Here is a 21,696-nt window from a genome sequence, read left to right on the forward strand (position 1 = left end):
ACACTCCAATCACAAGGCGGAGGATTTCTCTTCTCCCTGCTCATGAAATCGTAACCCACCCTTGCAGAGAGAAAATTCTCAGAGCCCCATTCAGGGGCCCCCAAAGTCCAGAAAAACATGGAAATTTTTTTTTCCTCCGGACTGTAAAATACATTGTGCTGTTTTCACATTGAAGATGGCAAATGTCAGATTCTTCATTTTTTATATATATATTATATTATAAAGGAATACACATATATTTAATCAGAATATAGTTCTATGGAGTTAAGAGCCTGGGCCGTAGTGGGTGGGGCCACAGGAGTAACAGAACTGTAAAAATGGCTGGCCCGCGTCCAGTTCCTCTGATGACGCGTATACACGCAGGCTCGCTTTATGGCAACACATGGAAGCTTGGACTGTCCTATGAAAGCTCACACAATCGGACGCACCTCCGTTATACGGAAAAGATTTACAGGTTGGACTAATTACATGGGGGGGTGAATATATGGTGTTTCAGTGACTTGTAGCCACAGATAAGAGGATTTTTACACTTTTTTTTCCCCCCTCCGTTTGTCACGATGCTCCTCGTTTGGGTAAAAGTCAGAACTTAAGATGGCAGTGACGCTGTTCGATGTTTTACTGTCCACCCTGAAAAAGCCAAATCTGTGAGTGGGGACGTATTCGTGCACAAGCAACATTAGCCATTGCGCTCGGACAAGGTTTGTAGTGAGTGGCGGCTCGTTGATACGTGAGTGCTTCATTAAATCAGTTCCTCCAGCCAATTAGATTGCAATGCTTGTCCTATTGGCACGAGTGATGTTCATTCCCATCCAGTTTGTCTGAGCCGTGTCCCATATTTATAATAGAGTGTTAGCTCAACTGCACAACGCCGGCACCCTTTGCTTTGCACTATATAGTCTTGTGAGACGCTCTTGGCTGTAAGGGTGCCAGCGTTTATTGGATTGATATAACCCTACAACTGGATGATGGGAAGGAAGAATACTGGGGCATCCATTTGGTTGGTGTAAATGTATATTTAGAGGGACTTTTTTTTTTTTTTTTTTGTTGCTTAATTGCTTTTTGGACAAAGTCACATTTTTAATGTTTTTTTTTTAATCACAACAGTGTTTGCTTCTAATTAAATGCATTTTAATGGGTTAGTTCACATTTAAATTAACTTCTAGTATGAGGCAGAGAGTAATATTCTGATATAATTTCTAATTGGTTTTTATTAAGTGTTTTTTGATTTGTTTAGCTTTTTATTCAGCAGCACTCCTGTTTGCAATTTCAGTAATACTGTTGCTAGGGTCCACATGACCCTAGTAACCATGCTCTAATATGATTAAGAGACTGGAATGTGAATAGGAGAGGCCTGAATAGAAAGCTCAGTAATAAAAAATACAATAGAAATTCATTTGTAGCCTTACAGAGCATTTTTAGTAGGGATGCACTGAATCCAGGATTCTGCCTTATTCATCTGGATTTGGCCGAATCCTTCTGCCCCGCCAAACCGAATCTGAATATGCAAATTAGGGATGGGGAGGAAAATCGCGTGACTTTTTGTCACAAAACAAGGCAGTAAAAAAGTTTCCCCCTTCCCACACCTAATTTACACATGCAAATTCGGGTTCTGTATTTGGCCAAATCTTTTGAAAAGGATTCTGGGGTTCGGCCGAATTCAAGAGTGGATTCGGTGCATCCCTCATTTTTGGATAGGGTCAGTGACCCCTATTTGAAAGAGAGAGTTAGAAGAAGACTGCAAATAAACTATTAAAAAAATAAATAATGAAGAGTAATTAAAAAATTGCTTATAATTAGCCATTCTAGAACATACTAAAAGTTAACTTAAAGGTGAACTGTTCCTTTAATGACAATTGAGCCTGGGTGTACTTTATATATGTTTATTGGCTCCATGACGGGTAAATTGCAGGATGGGAGGTCCCCCCTGGGCTCAGGGAAGCAGAGCAGCATTACATTGGCTACAAACTGTTCTTAAGGGGCCGGCTCTGATTTGGTCCCGCCTGCCTTCAGCAGAACAGCTGACTCAACCCACAAGGGGCAGTAAGTGGAATAATAAGGGCTGCAACTGAGCTGCCTGGTTATAGGACTGGTCAGGCGCCTCCATAGACAAAGCCATTTATAAAATACACACAGGCTCTATATTGAGGTTTTTTAATATCAGTAATAGTCAGGGTTGTCTGATGCAGCTGAAACATCCCTGCTGCGAATACAAATCCCAGGGCAAATGCATTGCAGTGGTTTTCTTGTACCTCGTCCCTGCTGAGGGCTCCCCTCCCCCCATAGCCTTTTGGCTACAATGAGTTTGTGCTGCTTTATTTTGTCTGTAACCCTTTCACAGCCTGCCTCTCACCTAGTGTGCTTCAGCCGTGAAAGGGTTCACAACGTCCAAAGGAGTGTGGGGGGCTCCATTGCTTTAATCTTCACTGCCAGAAAGGCTAGCGGTTGCCAAGGCTTCTGGGAGTAACCACAATGCTCAGTATTGCTCCTACGTCCCCTCCCCCATTTATTTTAATTACTTTTAATGCTGAAATCCAAAATGAACTCAAGTGCTCAGTGTTGGAAGCTGCTCGCTAGGAAGCCTTTAAAGGCAAAGTTAAAGGAGGGTTTAAATTATTTGCTAGCAAGTGGGGGGCATCTCATTATGTGTGAATGCAGTGGGCGACGTTGGACATGGCAGGCGCAGAGTTAAATAAGCTGTCAGGGACCCGTGTGAGCAGATCTGTTTTTTTAAAGTGTGTTACTGGGATTTACAATGGCAAAGTCCTTAAATAAACTGATTGGAAAATATGGCCGGCCTCTTGCTTTCTTTTTGTTGTGGGGGAACTTTAAAGGAGGAGAAAAAAGAGGCAGTTGGGTAGACTGAGGCACTTACCTTCCTTATTTAGAGGTGTACAAGGCCGAGGCACATGCTCTTTAATATAATTGGGGGTTATGTAATAAAAAGCAGTAACCCATGGCAACCAATCAGCAGGTAGAATTTATCGGTCACCTGTTTAACTGCCAACATCTTATGGGTTACTGCTCCTGGGCAAACTTTTATTACATATGGGAGAATGTCCTAATTATTGAATACCCATCATGCTCATGGGACACACTGTATTGAAACCAGTGCACATTTGAGCAGACAAGATTCTCAATGCTGGAGCCACTCGTATAAACTGGTCCACTGGCCGTGGAGTATTGGGAAGAACGTTTTATCATGCAGCAACTACAGCTTCTATCATGTTCCAGCCCTGGAGAATACTGGGGGTTGCAGATAAAAAAAGAATTTGGTGGTGCAACACTGCTTTGGAAGGTAGATGGGCCCCTTTAAGAATGCCTTTCTATGGTTGCTATAATAAGCAGTAACCCTATGCTGGGACGTGTATTCAAACAGTGGCTTCTACTGCCCAATCAAAATCAATCTTGGGTTTGTTTCTTTGCAGATGGTTCATCATCACCAAAGATCCCCCGGATAGTGATCTAATCTGCTATTGGCCAGTGCAGTGGAGCCTTAAATGGGGCATTTTCTGGGACCAGCGTCCTGATTAAACTCTGGTCCTGTATATTAGAATATATCTGGGTGAAGAATTTGTAAAACTCCATTGCTTTAGTTCTTCATTGTGTGATCCCAGCAATATCGGTGACTCCATGATTTTATGACACATCTATGTCATCGTGTTATGAGAAGCTGCGTCACTATGTCCCTGGCATTTCATGAGTTAATAGTCCCACCATGTCACGCCACAATTTCGGCAAGAATGATCCGGTTTTAACCTGGATGAATCACCTGTGATGGGTTTAAGGTTTTATCCAAATCCAAAAAGTTATGGGTTTAACAATGTTGTGTTGTGTTACAGCAGATGTTCCCTATCAAGTATTTGTGAGTTTTGGTTGCTCTTTTCCAACTAGGCTTTCCTAGCCGGTCTCTTCTGGTCTCCGGCTGGAAACACTAAACCTGTTGACAACTTCTGTCAACCATTTGTGTCAAAGATGGTGTTGATGGTTCTCCACTAGTGATGTGCAGGTTTGGCCTGAAGCCCGCGGGACCTGTGGGTTGAGTCTGGCACAATATTCGGGACAGGTGCAGGCAGAGCTCTTCTTGCCGCCTTCCCTGTCTGTTTATAGACGCTGGTCGTTCTGCCCCAACCCCTCTCCGTGATGACAGAGACAGGGCGTACATATACCCGGAAATGTGGAACCGTGGGCTGGGTCGGGGGCAGGTCCTCATGAGTAGGGTTAAAGTAGAACTAAAGCCTAACTACAGAAGTAGCTAGAAATGTTGTACATTATGTTTTGGTGCCTCTGTACCAGCCCAAGGCAACCACAGCCCTTTAGCAGTAAAGATCTGTGTCTCCAAAGATGCCCCAGTAGCTCCCCATCTTCTTTTCTGCTGATTCACTGCACATGCTCTGTGCTGCAGTCACTTACTGAGCTTAGGGACCCACTCACAATATACAGTACACATAGAATAGAAATGTCACAATATAAGGCTGATTAGTAATTAATACAGATAATTACTACATGGCAGCACAGAAACCAGTGCAATTAGCATCAGAATTTAATAATCAGCAAACCTGTAGCATCAGCTTATATTACAGGGGAAGGTCATTTTCTGCTGGATAATTAGTGACGAGCCCTAAGCTTAGCTTCTCAACAGCCAATCAGAGCCCACTTAGCATGTGAGTGTCACAGACACTTTCCAAGATGGTGACCCCCTGTGACAAGTTTGAAGTCCTGGATCATTGCTGCTATTGACAAGCTGAAACTTTAGCCTCGTGCAATAAGTTCAGTATATAAAATATGACATTTTTAGCCACATTCATTTTAAGCGTTTAGTTCTCCTTTAAGGTCGGGTGCGGGTTGAGAGTTTCTGAAAGCAGGATCCATACAAGGCAGGTAAAGGCTTCCCATTGGCTCCCTACCATGGGGATCACCACTGAGCACAGGGGGCTGTCTGGTAAGTATCACTAACCTAAAGGTAAGTCCATCAATCATAAACTGAACACCCATTTGAATGACGACTCTGGAACAGTGGGGGAAGGGTGGTGCAAAAATAGTTTATTACGATATAGTTTATGTAAAGTTAAGTAATTCTATTTACAAAATAAAAATGATCAGCTACATCCACAGGAAACTAGCGAGTCACACACATCCAGCGGGGAAGGAGAAGAGAACGTGACCAAAGTGAACTGCAGTGAATAGGCAAACGAGGAGGACTTTTAAAAAAATATCACCACAAATTAAAGGGGAGGGGGGACCATTCATACTAAATATCTGTACTGAGAGAGAGAGAGGAGAAGAAAATTATCAACAAACTAAGTTGAACCCACGTTGAGGGGACAGATCTATCGTTGTCAGTTCAAAAAGAAAAAAAAGCTCCCCGGGTTAATTCATTCGCCTCTAGCGCTGAGGAGCCACTAATGGCAGGACGGGTGCGAAGGAAAAGAAAAAAGAAATATATATATTTGTATATTAAAAGATAATCGCACATCTAAACCGACTAAATCCTTTGGAGGTCAAGTGTCCAAAGCTGCTCTTGGTGTCGGCTGGGGCAACTGGCGCCTCTCCTGCTGTTACCGGACAGCTGAAGAGCGTTGTTGCCGCCATCTTGTTCTTTCCCATTGCACTTAAAGCTCTGCAGAGTGCCCCATAGGTGGGGGAGGGGGACCCATACTGGTTGCCCCTGCCCCTCGCAAGGACAGCTCAGAAAGAGCCTTAACATCTATAAAACCTCCTTGAAGAAAAAGAACAAAGAAGGATCAACTCCATCCTTGTCTTGTGGCCAATTTGGGCTTTGGTACTTCAAGACAAGCCTGAGTATTTCATTGGCTGTCCAGTGAGCGCCATTAAACAGGGAAGCACAATTGAGGGTTTACTCGTATCTAAGTGCCATGAAATGCTTGTGTCAATGGAATGAAGCCATCTCCTGTCAACCTACACTGAGGAGGTCAACTCAACAACCTCCATATGATTGCATCTACAGCTCCGAGTCTACCAGGATTCTGGGAAGTATCGCTCAAGGCTACAAGCTGATCAAATCCTCGCCTTACACTCTCATGGGTCTGACCACATGTCCAGCACTGCAAACTATTCCACCTCGGGTTATGTAGTGTTTCTAAAAAGGTCACACATCTTTGAATTGGACTTCCGAGGTCTTCCAGGTCTACCAAGCTTTCCATCTGCACCAACATCAGGGATAAGCAGACTTACATGCCCAAGGTGGAAAACTTTTTGTGGAAAACCCCAAAGGAAAAAAAAAAAAAAAAAAGAAGAAATATTTACAAAGTAAAATTTTCGCCGGGCAAAGTGTCGTAGACTCTGCAGCGAAAGGATTAGTGGACTGGCTTGGTAAGAGGGACTCCCACCGTTAGTGGCGTAGAATTCTGGCTGTACAATGTCAGGAATATATATTACACAGGAGCCTGAAAAATGCAGGATTCACATTCAGGAAGGTAATAAAAAGAAACCAGGACACTTACAGGGGCCACTGAGCTCTGAAATTTTACACTCAACCCACAAGCTCTAAGGGGGGAAAAAAACCAAAACATCTGTTTTACAGAAAAAAAAAAAGATTAAAAACATACACAAAAAAAAAAAACCTCACTATCTGGAATTAGAAATATTTACAGAGTGTGTTGTGAATACTATACAGGCTTTAAATTATCTGGCGGTTAAAAGAGACAAAACTCGTATGGTACATGCGCAACCTATTCCTTAGGGGCCTGGAAGTGGGACCCCCCGCAAGGGAATGGTATGGACCACAAATGGAGACGTCGAAGTACATTGCGATCATATACACATTTGCATGTGACAGGACTTCACGTCGCTCTCTCTCTCTTTCTCGCAAAAACATCATCAGTCAATAAATATATATCATGTGCCGACACTGCGAGGAGAACGAGAGCAAATGCACTGGAGAGGGTTGACCTCCTGGAATTCCATGGCTTTGTGGGGGTTTCAGATGAGCTCCTGGGTTCTTGTGAAAGTGTTGCTGGAACGCTGAGGATGCTGGGAGTTGTAGTAGGAGCATTAATGCCTGGCAGCACATCCAGAACCAAGGGAAGAGGAAGGTCCAACAGCATCGGAGGAAGCACAGGTCTGAATGCAACGGGTGGCTGCCCATCACTCACACTTCATGTCATCACAGACTAATAAAATGGTGACAGTTGCCTTCTCCTCACCCACAGGACACCACATGTAAACACCCTAAAAAATTGGTCCAACCCAACAAGATTCACTTCCCAAATACGAGTTGGGTATCTGAGACAGGGACGATATTTCTAAAGTAAAACTTGAAAACAATGGATTGGGCTTCTTGGTTTGCATTTAGCTACTGGTACTTTCCTAAGCACCGCCCATTAGGGCCGGAACCAATGGCAAGGCCAGTATGGAGGGGGGGACAGCAGAAGGGAGTGAAGAATTGCCAAGAGTCTCAATGCTCTGCAGCTGCACTGAAAGTCCCTTATTCAATCCCTTAAACAATCCCGAGACCCTTTATAGTTTCTAGATATTCAAATTGTGACCCTTTTCTTGGCCATCATGGAGGGGCTAATGTTCAATTCAATTAAAGTTCGACTGCACCTTTCATGTATTCCCCTACTCCTCCTCTTTTTCACATTCACATCTGTACACGTGCTTTTCCCAGCATGCACATCCGATTACCCACAATACATCTGTGCAGAGCAGATTGGGTGCGGTGCATTTGTACACAGCCAGCGGCCTGTCAAAGCCTCTGACAATGGAATAATCCAAGCAGCGGCCTCTATTCCTTTTCCACAAGGACAGAGATCTCTATTTTTCTATGTTCTGCGTGTACTTTGCACCCACCAAAGTCTCTGCAGCCCAACACCGGCCATCAAGGACATACTTTGGCTTCAATTTGCCCAAAACAAAACCTGCACATGCAACAAAACAAAATAATTGTCATCGTAGACAGTGACATCACAAAAAAACCCTTATAATAACATATCACATACCAAGACGTCCACTGGGCGCTAAAAGGGCAGGGTGACTGGAAACCAAATTTCCCAGAATCCCACAGCCCAGTAACATTAGCCCAGGCTCACATCCCAACTCCACCACTAACAAATGGCTGTATGCCAACTGAAACATCCTTTATGCAGAACTAGAACAATCATCTAGACCTCAAGTGCCTAGTTATTTGACAGTTGGCTGTTGGGTGTTAGAAGATCCTCAAAATCTGAAACCAAAAATGGCAATTGGGGTGAGGTGCACAGGCAAGATCAGAAAGGGTCACCACATTCTGATAAATGTATGTGGTTCCTCTAGAATAGGCTGATGTTGTTGAGCTACAGGTTCTCAGGGCGGGGGTGGTCTCTGGAAGGCTGCCAGTTGCCCGTCACTGCTTTAGAAACAAATGGCGGGGGTTCTCCAGCTCATGTGGCAGTTGAGTTGATCCAGAATATCCTACTAGTCCCCGATGCTCAAAGTAGAACATGGCAGAACCTTCACAAGGACCCAGGACAGGGAAGGGAACGTTTGGTCGTATCTCCAGAGGTTGAGGTTGGCTCCTGGTGGGTCTACGTGAGACTCTAGAGTGCCGACCACCTTTCGCTATTGATAACCCAGTAGTTTTTAAATCCATCTGCGTATATAACACAAACATTTACATAAATATACACATCATACACTAATATTTTTTGGAGAAAGAGAGAGAGAGAATGGTTTGCCCCGTCACTACAATGGAGGGTTACCGTATTGTCCTGTCACATTGGCCTGTTTCTGGTTCAGTCCTTCCCTTGCGGTGCGTTTTGGAATGTGCCAACACCAGACATCTCAGGTAAGCAAAGACGCACGCCTCGTCGTTAGCTTATTGATCGGCGGCTATGCCTTAATACTGATAGTGCTGAATGAGATTTAAAGCTGACATTATGGGGTGGCAAGTAAGTGCCCGACCCTCAGCTGCTCTGGAGGGCCAATGGGGGAGGGGAAAAGACAACTTGGAGGCGGGAAATAGAGGGGGGATGGAAACATTGCAACATCAGAAGAATCTGCGCATATCCAACCCATCTAACATGCAGAGAGCTGCACTGCGGCGTCCCCATGCTGGATGAGGGCCCAAAACTGTGCCTGAGTCCTGGGGGTGCACAGCGGGATTTGTGGGGGGCGGGGGGTGCTTAGTTTTTCTTTAAGTTCTGGGATTCGAATATTTTGAGACGCTCCTGGACGGTCAGCCCCTCCTTCAGGCTCTGCATGGAGAAAGAAGAGAAGAAGACTATTAGGAGGCGGCACAGGCACCCGGGGGTGGAGCACATAGAATACGCGTGTATGAGAGATGTTAGTGCAGCATGCTGAAGAGACTCATCTCCCAATGGGTGAATCAGAGTGACGGGTGCATGTGAGAAGAGGCCGAGAACCTTCTACACACAAAGCTAATTTACTCTGAGTGGTCCCGGAGTCATTATAGAGCTGGAATACACAGGCAAGGTTGTGAGAGTCCTTCTCACTCTCCAAAATCCCATTCCCCCTAATCTGTCCCCTGTCACCCTACAGTCAGTGGCATGTGTTATTTTGTTATAGTTTGTTATAGAGCTGCAAGTCTCATGCGGGGCCATGCAATCTCGGGCAGGACCTTTAGTAGCGGCAGTGAAGACCCACCCAATGTATTATTAGTGCAAAGCTCGAGGAAGAGCTCCGTGTTGCTGCCTGAAATGATAGACACGATGCTGCACATGTCTCATACATACATACATACACATTCATACACATACATATATACACACACACATTCCTCTCTTATATACGAATATCTGTATGTATGAGCATAAGAGGCTTTGGCTGCTTAGGATTCAAGAATTCACCTGATCATAGTGTCGTCAAAAAGAAAAATGGAGCCCTGCTTGAGGTCTTTCTACTTCCAACGACAGCAGCTCAGCGGTGCTTTATGGCTAAGCATCCAGCTAATGATGAAGATCAATTGGCCACTTAGATAAGCACACATACATATTATATACACGCACTCGTACTGATAACTATATACACAACAGGGTTGAACCAATTGGTGGCTTACAGGAGACCCCTTTGATGAGAGCCAATGCGTTCCTCAACAAACGCGATTTTCAAAGCTGCCCAATAGATATAGGGCCAGTAATGGGCCGGGCAGGACCTGGAGAAGACCCCGTACATGGATTAGTAAACTCTCAACTTGGTCTGAAGGGGCAGACTTGGCAACTTTTTAAAAAATAAGTAAACCTTAAAAATAAGTGAATGTAAAATTGATGATTGTGCTATTCTAATCACTTTTGCAATGTACATTTTTTTGCCGGGGTAGCAGCTAAGCTGGAGGGGAGGATAGGGGGTATTTGTAGGGTAGGGGGGTAGGTTTTTTTTTTATTAAGGGTTTGTTTCTCCTTTAAGGGATACATGTCCTGTTAATAGGAATGACCTGCTGGTCATTTTCCCACCAGTCTGACCACCAAGTAGACAAGGAAGTTGTCAGGAGAAAGAAAGAGGCTGCTCTGATGTTCTTCTGCTTAGGAAAGATTCGAGAAAGGTTTCTAATTTTATTCCTAAGCAGAAGAACATCAGAGCAGCCTCTTTCTTTCTCCTGACAACTTCCTTGACTACTTGGTGGTCAGACTGGTGGGAAAATGACCAGCAGGTGGCGCTGTTGTAACAAAACTCATTCATATTAACAGCACATGTATTGTATTCCTTAATATTTTCGAATGAAAAGTACATTGCAAAAGTGCTTAGAATAGCACCCTCATCAATTTTACATTCACTTATTTTTAAGGTTTACTTATCCTTTAATGACCCACGTGTGGTTCTCTCACTCGGTCGGCTGCTTTTCTCTTGCATCTGGACGTCAGAGGCTGATGTCTGTTTGTCTGTCTGTGTGGATGAGATGTTCTGACCGGTGTGTTTGTAGGGGGATTCAATACACAAACACACGCATGCACTTTTTATCCAGCACAGATCAGTGGTAGCCTGAGCTCTCATTGGTTGGTTGGGCGTGGGCTGTAGACTGGTGAGTGGGTTACACAGAGGAGTGTCGTGGGCAGGGGAGAATCACACATGCACAGTTTTGTGGCCTTTGTTGTACCTACATGTCGGGGAACCTGGTACCTGGAACGTTTCAGTTATCCCATGAGACCTGCTCAATTACGGACTGCCAGGGGACAAAGGGACACACAGACAAAGACAGACAGAGAAAGCAAATGAATCCTACGTGCAAGTGATAATAAACAGCTTAACCCCCACCAAACTAAAAACATACAGGGAACACCGTGCGGGTCGCCATCTTGTGCCTCTCAAACCAACACAAAAGTGCCCTTGAGGGACCGCTAACCACATATAGCCAGTGTGAGACTTACTAGCGAGGCGGCCAACGACCAGCACATGGAATTATGGTCTATAATATGGATTGGCCCACTGGGAAGATAAGTTCACAATACTCAGGGAAGACAAACCAAAAAAAAAGGGCAGCGGAATATACATTTAAAGTCACAGTAGTTTCCACATTCGATTCCCACGCTGACTTTAGGGGGTTACTGGGAGGAGCAGCACAACGCAGCCCCTGAAATACTACAATGTCTGCTGGAACTTAGGGACTCATGGCCCTGCTGGTAACACTAGGAATTTATATCTAGTCATTTCTGACTTTAAAGGATAAGTAAACCTTTAAAATAAGTGAGTGTAAAATTGATGAGGGGCCTAGTCTAAGCACTTTTGTAATTTACATTCATTATTTATTTCCTTTTGATTCCAAGATATTAAGGGATACATGTACTGTTAATATGAATGAATTTTATTGCAACAGCGCCACCTGAGAAAGGTTTCTAATTTTTTTCCTAAGCAGAAGAACATCAGAGCAGCCTCTTTCTTTCTCCTGACAACTTCCTTGACTACTTGGTGGTCAGACTGGTTGGAAAATGACCAGCAGGTGGCGCAGTTGTAACAAAATTCATTCATATTAAGGGACACATGTGCTGTTAATATCTTGGAATGAAAAGAAAACAAATAATGAATGTAAATTACAAAAGTGCTTAGAATAGCCACCTCATTAATTTTACACTCACGTATTTTAAAGTTTTACTTATCCTTTAAGCATGTTCATTAACTAGCGTTATCATACTCCCCAGCCCCCCAACTATCCATATACACACTCCCTAGTAATAATATGTATCAAGCCTCACCTTGGACCTGATGTTCCGCAACTGTCTGTTGATGCTTGACCTGTCGTTCTTCAGGAAATCGGGATTGCTTTTGGATTTCATAATATCTGTGGTAAGGTGGGGGGAAAGGGAGCCAATCACAATTCTCTCCAGGGTTTTCTAAATCTATCCATGTGCCTGTATGAGCAGCAATGGAGCAGCAATGGAGCACAAGCTGGGCATGCATAAAAATATCTGCTACCTATAGTGACCCATATTGGGCTAATCCAATCGTCAGGGCCAATATCTATATCATAACATTAATGTAGGACTATATCAACGGGCTGAGGCACCCCTCGCAGTCACATAGTCGTTTGCTTTTACTACTCGTGTGCCGTGCAAAGAAAGCAAGCAAGCATCTGATTGGTTGCTATGGAAAAACAACAGAGAGAATCCTTTTGGATCTTTTAGTGGGCATTACAAGGCATTGGAATTGAGTGACAGATACTAGAGACTCCCACTAACCGTATCCAGGCACCGATGTGTTCTCTGGGGACTTGTCACCCAGTAGCTCTGTGGTGGCCTTAAGCTGTTCCTTTAGTCGGCTGATGTCACAATCAGCCTTGGCTTTCACGTTGCTCAGCTCCGTGTAGATGTCCTTGTACTTATTACTGGCGTATTTCTTATCCTTTGGGGGGAGATAAGAGGAAGGGGGGGTTCTTTAAAATTGTGCAGAAAGGGTTTGTTGGCAATTCTGCATTTAATAAAGGCAAACTAGCATTTTTTTGGGCAACAGGGAGAAAAGTTGGGGAGTTGGTCTGGGGAGGGGCACAGCAGATGGCAGGGAACATTCACGTTGTCAGTAAAGACCCCCATACACAAGCAGATATAAGATGCCAACAGATTAAGTGGGCAGCTTATTGGGCAGTATATGGGGGCCCTCCGATGGGCTTCTCAGATCGATATCTGGCTGTAAATTGGGCAGATTTTGATCGGGAAGGTTTAAAAATCCCGTCGGATTAAGGACCACATTGGTTTGTTGATGTGGTCCTGGATCCGACCACCTGTATTCTTCTTGTTGTGATCCAATCATTGGACCCTAGGGCCCATGATCAATTCAGCCTGATATTGCCCACCCCAGCGGGGAGAGATCCGCTTGTTTGGTGATGGAGCCAAATGCATGGATCTCCCTATGTATGGCCATCTTAAAGCCTTAAGGTGACCATAGACGCACCGATAATATCATTCAAAACAAATTTACATACGATATTCAGTGCGTGTATGGTGGGAGTCGAGCCGACTGAAATCAGCAGAAGACTTGGATATTGGTCGGCTTGTCAATTGAGCTGGCTGGAAAATCGGCCACGGTTAGTGCTGAATCATCAGATACAGCTCAGATTCTATTGTTTCTGTCTGTACATCATTCCGCTGTACGTGTTTGTGTTGAAACAAACAATGTTTCCTGGAAAGATCGCAATTGTAACGTCTGTGACCACCTTTACTATGTGAGTAAGTGATGATACAATGCCACCCGCTGCCCAAAAGCCGGGCAGCACAAAAAGAGAGGGGGAGGGGGTTTATGTCTCAGCTTGCACTGGGAGAGAGAGAGAGGAGAGAGAATTCCCATTCACAGGTACTGGCTGAAGCAAAACGTACCCGCAGTGCAGTCTGCAGCTCATCTTTCAGGGAACTGATCTCCTGTTTCTGGTACTGGATTTCAGACTCTTTCACTCGGAGAAAGACCTGCAGCGAGGGAAGAAACAGTCATATACACAGCACAGTCTGCACACAGCTCTATCTATAGATCACAGCGGAAATCTGGCAGTGGCGTCAGTGGAGCACAATTCCATACCTCCAGCTCATAGGCATCTTTCCCCTGTGTGAGAGGTGATACGTCACCTCCTCCATCCCCTGATAGCAGTGTCCGTAGTCGTGTGATCTCCGAGGCCAGCCGATTATTCAGTTCCTGCAGATAAACGCACAAAATACATTTAATGGCACTTCCTCAGCATCAGTCTGGGGCTGGCTGAGAAATAAACCAGGTCCAAGCCTATAATACAATCAGAGGCGATCAGTGGCTTCACACTGGCTCCAATACAAAGGAAGGGGGTAAATGAAAAAGCTTCCCCTCTTTGTTTGTGTCGCATGTGGAAGTCATGGGATTTGTCACCTGGTTATGAGCGTTGAGCTCCTGGTTCTCCCGCTGACACTGACGCAGGGCCTGACGTTCCGCTTCCAGCGCCTGGGCCAGATGGGCGTTCTCCAGGCATTTCTGGGAGTACTGCTCGGAAAGGACCTCCAATTCCCTCTGGATCGACTGCAACTCCTCTCTGTGATACAGAAAATACAGGAAATTCTTTAGCCCCACTCTTCCTCCCAGTTCATGTTCCAATGCAAAGAGTAGGGAGGAGCATTAACCCCTCCCAGCCAATGAAATCTGATCGGAAGACTCACAAGTACTGTCTCCGCAAAGACTCCACGTCTGCGTTGATGCTGCTGACCTGTGAGCGATGAGACTTCTCCAGTTCTCTCTCCAGCTCCTCTCGGTGAGCATTTTTCATTGCTTCGATGGCTGCACGGACATGAGTAAAATTCACAGTTATAAGAAGGGAAGCACTGAATCCAGGATTTGGCCGAATCCTTGTGCCTGGCCGAACCAAATACGAATCCTAATGTGCATATGTAAATTAGGGATGGGGAGGGAAATCAAGTGACTTTTCATCACAAAATAAGGAAGTGAAAAAAATGTTCACACTTTTTCCTTTCCTAACTGAATTAGTAGAAAAGTATTTTTTCCCCTCGAATAGAATTTTGTCCAAGTGATAAATCATGAGATAACTTTTTCTCACTGAATTGAATCTGGCCCTATATGTTTTAGGGGGTTTTGTAATAAAAGGCACTAAGTTTGCCCAGGAGCAGTAACCCATAGCAACCAATCAACATATGCAAATTAGGATTCGGATTCAGTTCAGTATTCGGCCGAATCTTTCACAAAGGATTCGGGGCGAATCCCAAATAGTGGATTCAGTGCATCCCTAGTTATAAACCAGTTTGATAACACCTAAGGTGCAAAAAGCCATGTGCACAGCCCCCCCCCACCCATCCACACCCACCAAGCTCCCTTACCTGAGATAGTGGCGGCCGTCTCCTCGGCCAGCAGTCTGTCCTTCTCGTCCCGCAGTTTCTCCAGTTCACGCTGGTGCTGCCGATGTAACTCTTCGATCTTCTTCTGATGAGTCTCTTCCATGGCGGCAAATCCCCGCTCGCACGTCGCCTACACATAAACCAATGTCCCTTTAGAAAACAGGAGCAACTGGTGCAGACACAAGTTAACTACTCTAGCGGGTGCGCTAAACTCCTGGGCTGCCACAATAACACATGGGCTCTATACTTTAGTATCAAATGATCCCAAGGGTCACACTTTACAATTCAAATACCTTCTATGGAAGCCTAAAAGGTTAACTTGAGGGCAGAGGGAAAATAAAGTTATTTTAAAAGTATAAGGAAGATGCAATAGAATAAAGTCACCACTAGGTTGCAGTATAAGCTTAATGGAAATTGGCAACTCTCTCCCATTTCTTGCACAAGCACCTCCACTGCTGTGCCCACGTGTGAGTTCCCAGTGCAAGAGGGAAAAGGTGACGTGGAGAAGGAGGAGGCTTTAACTTCACAAGGTCGATATATATGAGAATGTGCACAACAGCTCTCTGCACTAAGGTTTAGTAACAGGCTGTTAGTTGACTTTTCTACTTCTAAACTATAGGGGAGACTCGCAAAAGGAGAAGAATAACAACTCACATGTTGCTAGGGTCAGGGACCCTAGATATTGTCTTCCCAATATGGACTATGATATCTAGGTCAGGTATGTCAAACTGTTACCCCCTACAGCTCTTAATATAATAGAATATTCCCTAGTGCTCATTAGCCATATCTCATGCCTGCGACTAAAGGGGTTAAACAGGAAGATTTAACTGGGGTCTGAGGAAACCGGCTTATACCTGACTTCATGGAAGGGGGGGGATGTATTTTTAAAATAAATCATTTGAAGCAACGGCACCACCTGCTTTTCATTTCTGAAGACTGGACACAGCCAGCAGAAAATGAAGTTAGTGAGAAGAGGAAAGACTTGTGATTTTGATCTACTTGAGTTGACCAAAGACAACTCATCTATGCTCACTCTGCGCTCTAACCACTTTCTAAGTAGAGCAACATCACAAGGCGTTCCTTTTTTCACTTAATTAATTTCTGCCGATTGTTTCCAGAAAATAGACAGCAGACGGTGGTGGTGGTGTTTCAAATCTATTATATTATCAGTGCAAAAAAAAACAGCTTATAGCTTGAAAATTAAAACACAATAATGGGAATTTAGGTTTCCTTTAAAAGACTTCTATGCAAAGACATAGGTGCCTGCAGCAGGATTAGGGTTAGTCTGAGGGCAAGGCAGGCTGTTACTATAGAAGGAGAAATAAAAAGGTATTTTTTTTCTCAAAACACTGTATTTTGGCTAAATTATTAAGTGAAATAAATGATGCATACATTTCGAGAAACTATCGAGATAAAGGAATAAAACTGGCAAGGTTTGCACAAGGGTCTAGTAACCCATGGCAACCAGTTATTTGCATTCATTTTTCGCCTTTTGCTATTGGCTCCTACAACCTGGTACAAACCGTGCAAGTGACACTTCTACATTCATCGTTTCGATTCTAATTGGTAAACTTACAAATCTTCTATTTTCTTGCTTCATTTTTTAGCATTCAATGTTGTCAGGGGGATTAGGCTTTAGATGAAGCAAAAAATATATTTAAGGGGGAAGTAGAGCTTCAAATTAACTTTCAGCATGTTGTAGATAAACCATGACAGTAACCTTTCAGGTGGGTAATGAATTATGTCAACTGCCTGTTCTGCCTCCCAAAACAACTCATCGAATATCCAAACTACTGCCCGGTTGCTAGGGTAAAATATCCTTAGCAACCATTTAATGTTCTACATAAGCTTAGACAAGAACCTCTGTAGTGCCCGTATGCCATTAACCACCTAGCAGTGTTGTAAAATGTGCCTTTCAGATAAAGGGTCCCTGATCCTGCTCTGTCTCAAATGAGAGCTTAGAGAATACCAGCCATGGGCTTCCAGGAAGGAAGTAGAAGCAGTCAGACGAGTAACAGGAAATATACTTTCTCACGCCAGCACAAAATATGGCTTCTGCTGTATTTTTTCTGAAGCTGCTACTGCTGCTACTTTCACTGGAGAGCGAAAATAATAATCACCATTTGTCGTCTTAGAATATCAGATTCTACATCATACTAAAAATTTAGTTCAAGAGGAACTGCCCCTGTAAATGAACTGCAAAGTGTTGTTGAAGGTGGCCTATCCAAACTGAACATGGAAAGGGGGTTTCTAAAAAGCAGAATTCTCTATTCTGACAAAAACCTTTAACTTCTCAAAGTCAGCCTGGTATTTCGCTTTCACAGAGGATATTTCTGCTTCCAGGTGTTTGTGGTCCATTTGTTCTCTCATGAGGTCCATCTCAGCCTCCAGCGCCAGGATCCGCTCCCTCAGAACATGAGTGGTGTCCGTGTTGACTGCTCTCCCTTGGCTTTCCCCTGAAAGGGCGGAGTTCACTTCCAGAGGTGAAGGCATCTCCAGGTGTTCCTTCTGGTAGTTGTTGAGAGTTTCTTCTAGCTGCTGTACCCTCTGCAAGTATCTGTCCTCCAGAGCATGAATTTCATTGTTATGGAAAACCTGGAGCTCATCAATCTGCTCCTGGAACTTTGCCTCAAAATTTCTTAACTTTTCCAAGTAGTGACTTTCTAGATCCTCCTTCTCCTGCTCTGAAGTTTCCAGTTTATGGATAGTCTCAGCTTTCTCTGCTAGAAGAACTCCCTCACTCTCTGTCCATTTCTGTGTTAAATTTTCTATATCCCTTTTATAACTTATATCTAACTGATACATTCCCTCTTTGTATGCAGTCTCTGCTACCTTGAGTTGTCTATTTGCACTCTCAATAGATTCGCTTGCTGCCCTCTCCTTCTGAACAAGCTCAGCCTGCTTGTCTTGGAGCATTGACTGGTACTCCTGACAAAGTCTATCCAGAGCCTCTGAGTGAGTACGGCTCAAAGCCTCTCTTTTCCTTTGGGCCTCCTGCTCCCATTCGGTCTGGGATTTAAAGGCCACATATAGCAGCTGAGCCTGCAGGACAGCTTCCTGAACCAAGCCAGTGGCAAAGCTAGAAAGACTAACTGATCTATCAGAAGAAAAAAGTTGCTGGTTAATGTCCAAAAGCCGTTGAACCTCTTCCAGATCGGTCGCTGATTTGGCTTTTAAGAAGGAGGAAAGGGAGTTTAAATGGACTGCATATTCCCCTAACTGGTGGCAAAGTATCTCCTGAAAAGATACAGAAGGACAGTTAGAAGACTTATTGGATTCTTGTGGTTTTGGAGAGTGCTGATCAACGTTTTCAAGGTCTAGAGAAACATAAGAAGGCGTGATTCCCTCCATTATAGGTCTCTCCCCAAGAGCAGCTTGGCTGTTCTGAAGTCCGAATTGCAAATATTTTACGTGATGAAGATAAGACTCCATCTTGCGAGCAACACAGCTAAGCTCCTCGTTGAGCAGAGCTTTATCAGTAGGTGATTGGATGGGACCTGAACATGAAGGGAGATTTTGTTCACATTCATTACCTAGCTCTCCGGAGTTTCTCACAATTTCTTTTCTGAGCCTCTCAACCTTGTTCCAAAAGTCTCTTTCTAGCTCAAGTTTCTCTGCCCACATTTGCACAAGAGACACATTTCTACAGGGCTCTTTGCTTTGCTTATTGTCCAGCACGGCAACAGGGCTAGTTAATTTTAACGACTCTGCCAACTCAAACATCATTTTAGCCCCAAAATCAATTTTTTCTGAAAGTAACTTGGCTGAGCCTTCACAGGCAGGATGTTGGCTTTCGTTGGACATATTCCTCTCCACACATTGCATAGTAGAGCATTCTCCAGACACTTGGTCCATCGGCGTTTGTTGTAAAGAGCAAAGAGAATGGGTTAAAGCATCTTCGATGCCAGATAAAGTGGAATAAAATAACTCTGCATCATCTTTATGATTAAGAAGATCTTTGAGCATTGTCCGACACGACTCTAAACTGCTAAAAACCTCTTTAGCGATGCCCTCTGAGCGGCACCTTGTTCGCTCAAGCTCCATTTGTTCCTCTTCCAAGGAGATGACCGCAGTGCTACGACTACCTGAAAACTGCTCTTCCAGAGATCCTTCTGCACTTGAATGAGTGTGATGGGCATGAATACAGCTTTTGTCATTCTGCAATTTTAGGGTTACATTTTTTAGCTTCTCCTCTGTCTCACAGAGTTTGGTTTCCAAGGAGCGGATAATGGAGAGGTATGCTTCTACGTCATTTTCTGCTGAGGGCTGGTAAGGAGTTGTGGCTTCTGAAATCAAACAATCCTCGTTGATAGGCTGGTCTTGGCTTGTTTCAGAGGAAGAGCTACTTGTCCACGTCTTTTCAGATCCATCAGCATGGACGTACTTCTGGCATTGTATGCTGGCAAACCGTATTCTCTGTCTCTTGGACCTAGACTCCTGAACTATCTCCCCCATGCTTGTGTCTGCAGTATACAAAGGAGAATGTGCATCAGTCTGTTCTTGACTATCATCTATGAAGCTGTCCCTATCTAACATTTCACAAACAGCATTGCCTCTGTGAACCAGTAAGCTCTGCTCCAACTCAGTGATACGTTTTTTTGCAGCGTCAAGCTGAAGATGCATTTCCTCAAAGTCCTTAACTTGTGCAACATCGTCAAACTGGTAAAACCTTCTCAGAGCCTCTTCTTTGACTTTTAGCTTTGTCTCCGTCTCTTCTAGACTGCTGCTTAAAGCAGACATCTTTATAATGGCCTCGTTAATGTCCTGATCCTTCTTGTTCACAATCCTTCTGTGGGTCTCTGAGGAGAGACTTAATTCGTCTACCTTTTCCCTCAGAGTCTCCTTTGCCTTGAGAAGTTCCTCAGAAACCTTCTCCAGTGAGATCCTAAGCTGGTGATACTCTGCCTCTCGCATGTTTAGCCTTTCCTGCAAACTAGCACTTTCATGGACGGACATCCCTATTTGGTTTGTCATTTCTTGGCAGGTTGAATTCAGCCTGTCTCTATCTTGGTCCAACTCTTTGATGTGCTCTTCCAACTTCTGAATCTTGGACACATGTTGTGAAAGTTGATTTTCGAGGTGATGGACTATGATGCTGGTTTCTGTATTTGCACTTAGCTTTTCTTTCTGAAGAACTTCCATCAGTTGATCATTCTCTTGTAGCTTATCTTCATACTCTTGCAGATTATCCTCCGCTTCTTTCAGGTTATGCAATAAAACTTGCTTTTCCTTCTCATAGCTTCCAAGCAGGTCTTCATAATTCATCTTCAGTCTTGCTTCTGTCAATATTCGAGCTTGCTCACTGGCGTCTAGCCGACTCCTTGTGTTGGCAAGTTTCTCCTGCAACCTCTGCATCTCCTTTTCATGGTCCCTCTGCAGAGCTTGCTGCATTTCCAATTCCCGCAGCTGCTGGCTCTTTTCTAAAAGCAAAGACTCTGCTTCTTTCAACTTTTGTTGGCTAGCTTTAAGCTGGGCGCTCAGCGCAGCCTCATTTACTTGCCATTCTTCGAGCATTTCTTTAGCTTTGTCCTTCTCCATCTTCAAGTCTGCCTTAAGTTTTGCAAGAGCTTGCTCCTTTATTGTGAGCTCAGCATATGCGCTACTGAGACGCGCTTGAATGCTTAAAATCTCAGACTCCTGGTGTCTGATGGAGTCTTTGGCTTCACCATAGCTGTGTTTGATAGCCTGAATTTGTTGACTTAACAGTTCCTGACGTTTGCATTGGGACTCCAGCTCGTTTTGAAGATCCTCGTTCACTTTATGAAGCCTCTGCCATGCGTCTGGTGTCGGATCTGCCAATTCATTCTTAAAGAAATTGATTAAACACTCATGTTAGTAAGGCTCCTCATCTCCCATGGCTGAGTGTCACACCTCTGGTCAAGCTGGACCACAACAATTCGAGCCTTTTTCCACTGCTACCTTAAATTTAAGACCTGGTTGTCGAATATTTTAGTGTCAATTCAGTTACCAATTCTAACTGGATTGGTTTTTAGTGCATGAAAAATAAAAATTAAACACACAAAAGACTAAAAAGGGAGGGACCAAATTAACAAGAAGAGGTTTGGATACGTCTAGTGACAGATTGGGGGAAAAGGGAGACAACACGGAGATCAATATTCAATATTGTTTGTACATAACAAAACAATTTTCTAGGTTAGATTTCTTGACAAGGACAACGAGAAATGATGTAGTTTCCTAATACATGCAGGGATGAAAATGGAACAAAAAAAAAATCAAATTAAGAAGGGATTCAATTTCAAAACATTTTTTTCATGCCTATTTTTTTTTTTTAAACACTTTATTTTGGTCGTCATTGCTTACAACTAGAAATGAGGCTGAAATCAATAAAATAAAAGTGAGATGGCAGAGAAGCATGCATGAAAATGTTTAGCAGAAGAGCATGGTATTCATGTGGACAAACAGAAATGTTGCAGGGGGGATGAATGAAAGCACA

The 21,696-nt window shown here is 43.9% G+C and overlaps 1 protein-coding gene across 11 annotated transcripts in view; it reads right to left on the reverse strand.

Annotated features, from left to right (window-relative positions):
* Positions 1-5,020: 5,020 nt before the first annotated feature.
* Positions 5,021-21,696, reverse strand: part of mprip.L (myosin phosphatase Rho interacting protein L homeolog) — a 109,327-nt gene continuing 92,651 nt past the window's right edge. For 5 of the 11 annotated variants that reach the window (XM_041575799.1, XM_041575800.1, XM_041575795.1 and 2 more), the window contains 9 exons: positions 17,526-21,047; positions 15,225-15,372; positions 14,553-14,670; positions 14,269-14,428; positions 13,951-14,064; positions 13,755-13,841; positions 12,624-12,786; positions 12,141-12,226; positions 5,021-9,191 (listed from right to left, as the gene is read on the reverse strand). In XM_041575799.1, coding sequence (XP_041431733.1) covers positions 9,120-9,191; positions 12,141-12,226; positions 12,624-12,786; positions 13,755-13,841; positions 13,951-14,064; positions 14,269-14,428; positions 14,553-14,670; positions 15,225-15,372; positions 17,526-21,047 — 4,470 coding nt within the window. In that variant the 3' untranslated portion in view covers positions 5,021-9,119. Of the gene's footprint in view, positions 9,192-11,051; positions 11,114-12,140; positions 12,227-12,623; positions 12,787-13,754; positions 13,842-13,950; positions 14,065-14,268; positions 14,429-14,552; positions 14,671-15,224; positions 15,373-17,525; positions 21,048-21,696 lie in introns of all 11 variants that reach the window. The other 6 variants (XM_041575802.1, XM_018236651.2, XM_041575801.1 and 3 more) reach the window with 4 other exon arrangements.

The sequence above is a fragment of the Xenopus laevis genome, chromosome 9_10L (assembly GCF_017654675.1).
Source record: "Xenopus laevis strain J_2021 chromosome 9_10L, Xenopus_laevis_v10.1, whole genome shotgun sequence".
In the NCBI taxonomy this organism is placed as follows: Eukaryota; Metazoa; Chordata; class Amphibia; order Anura; family Pipidae; genus Xenopus; species Xenopus laevis.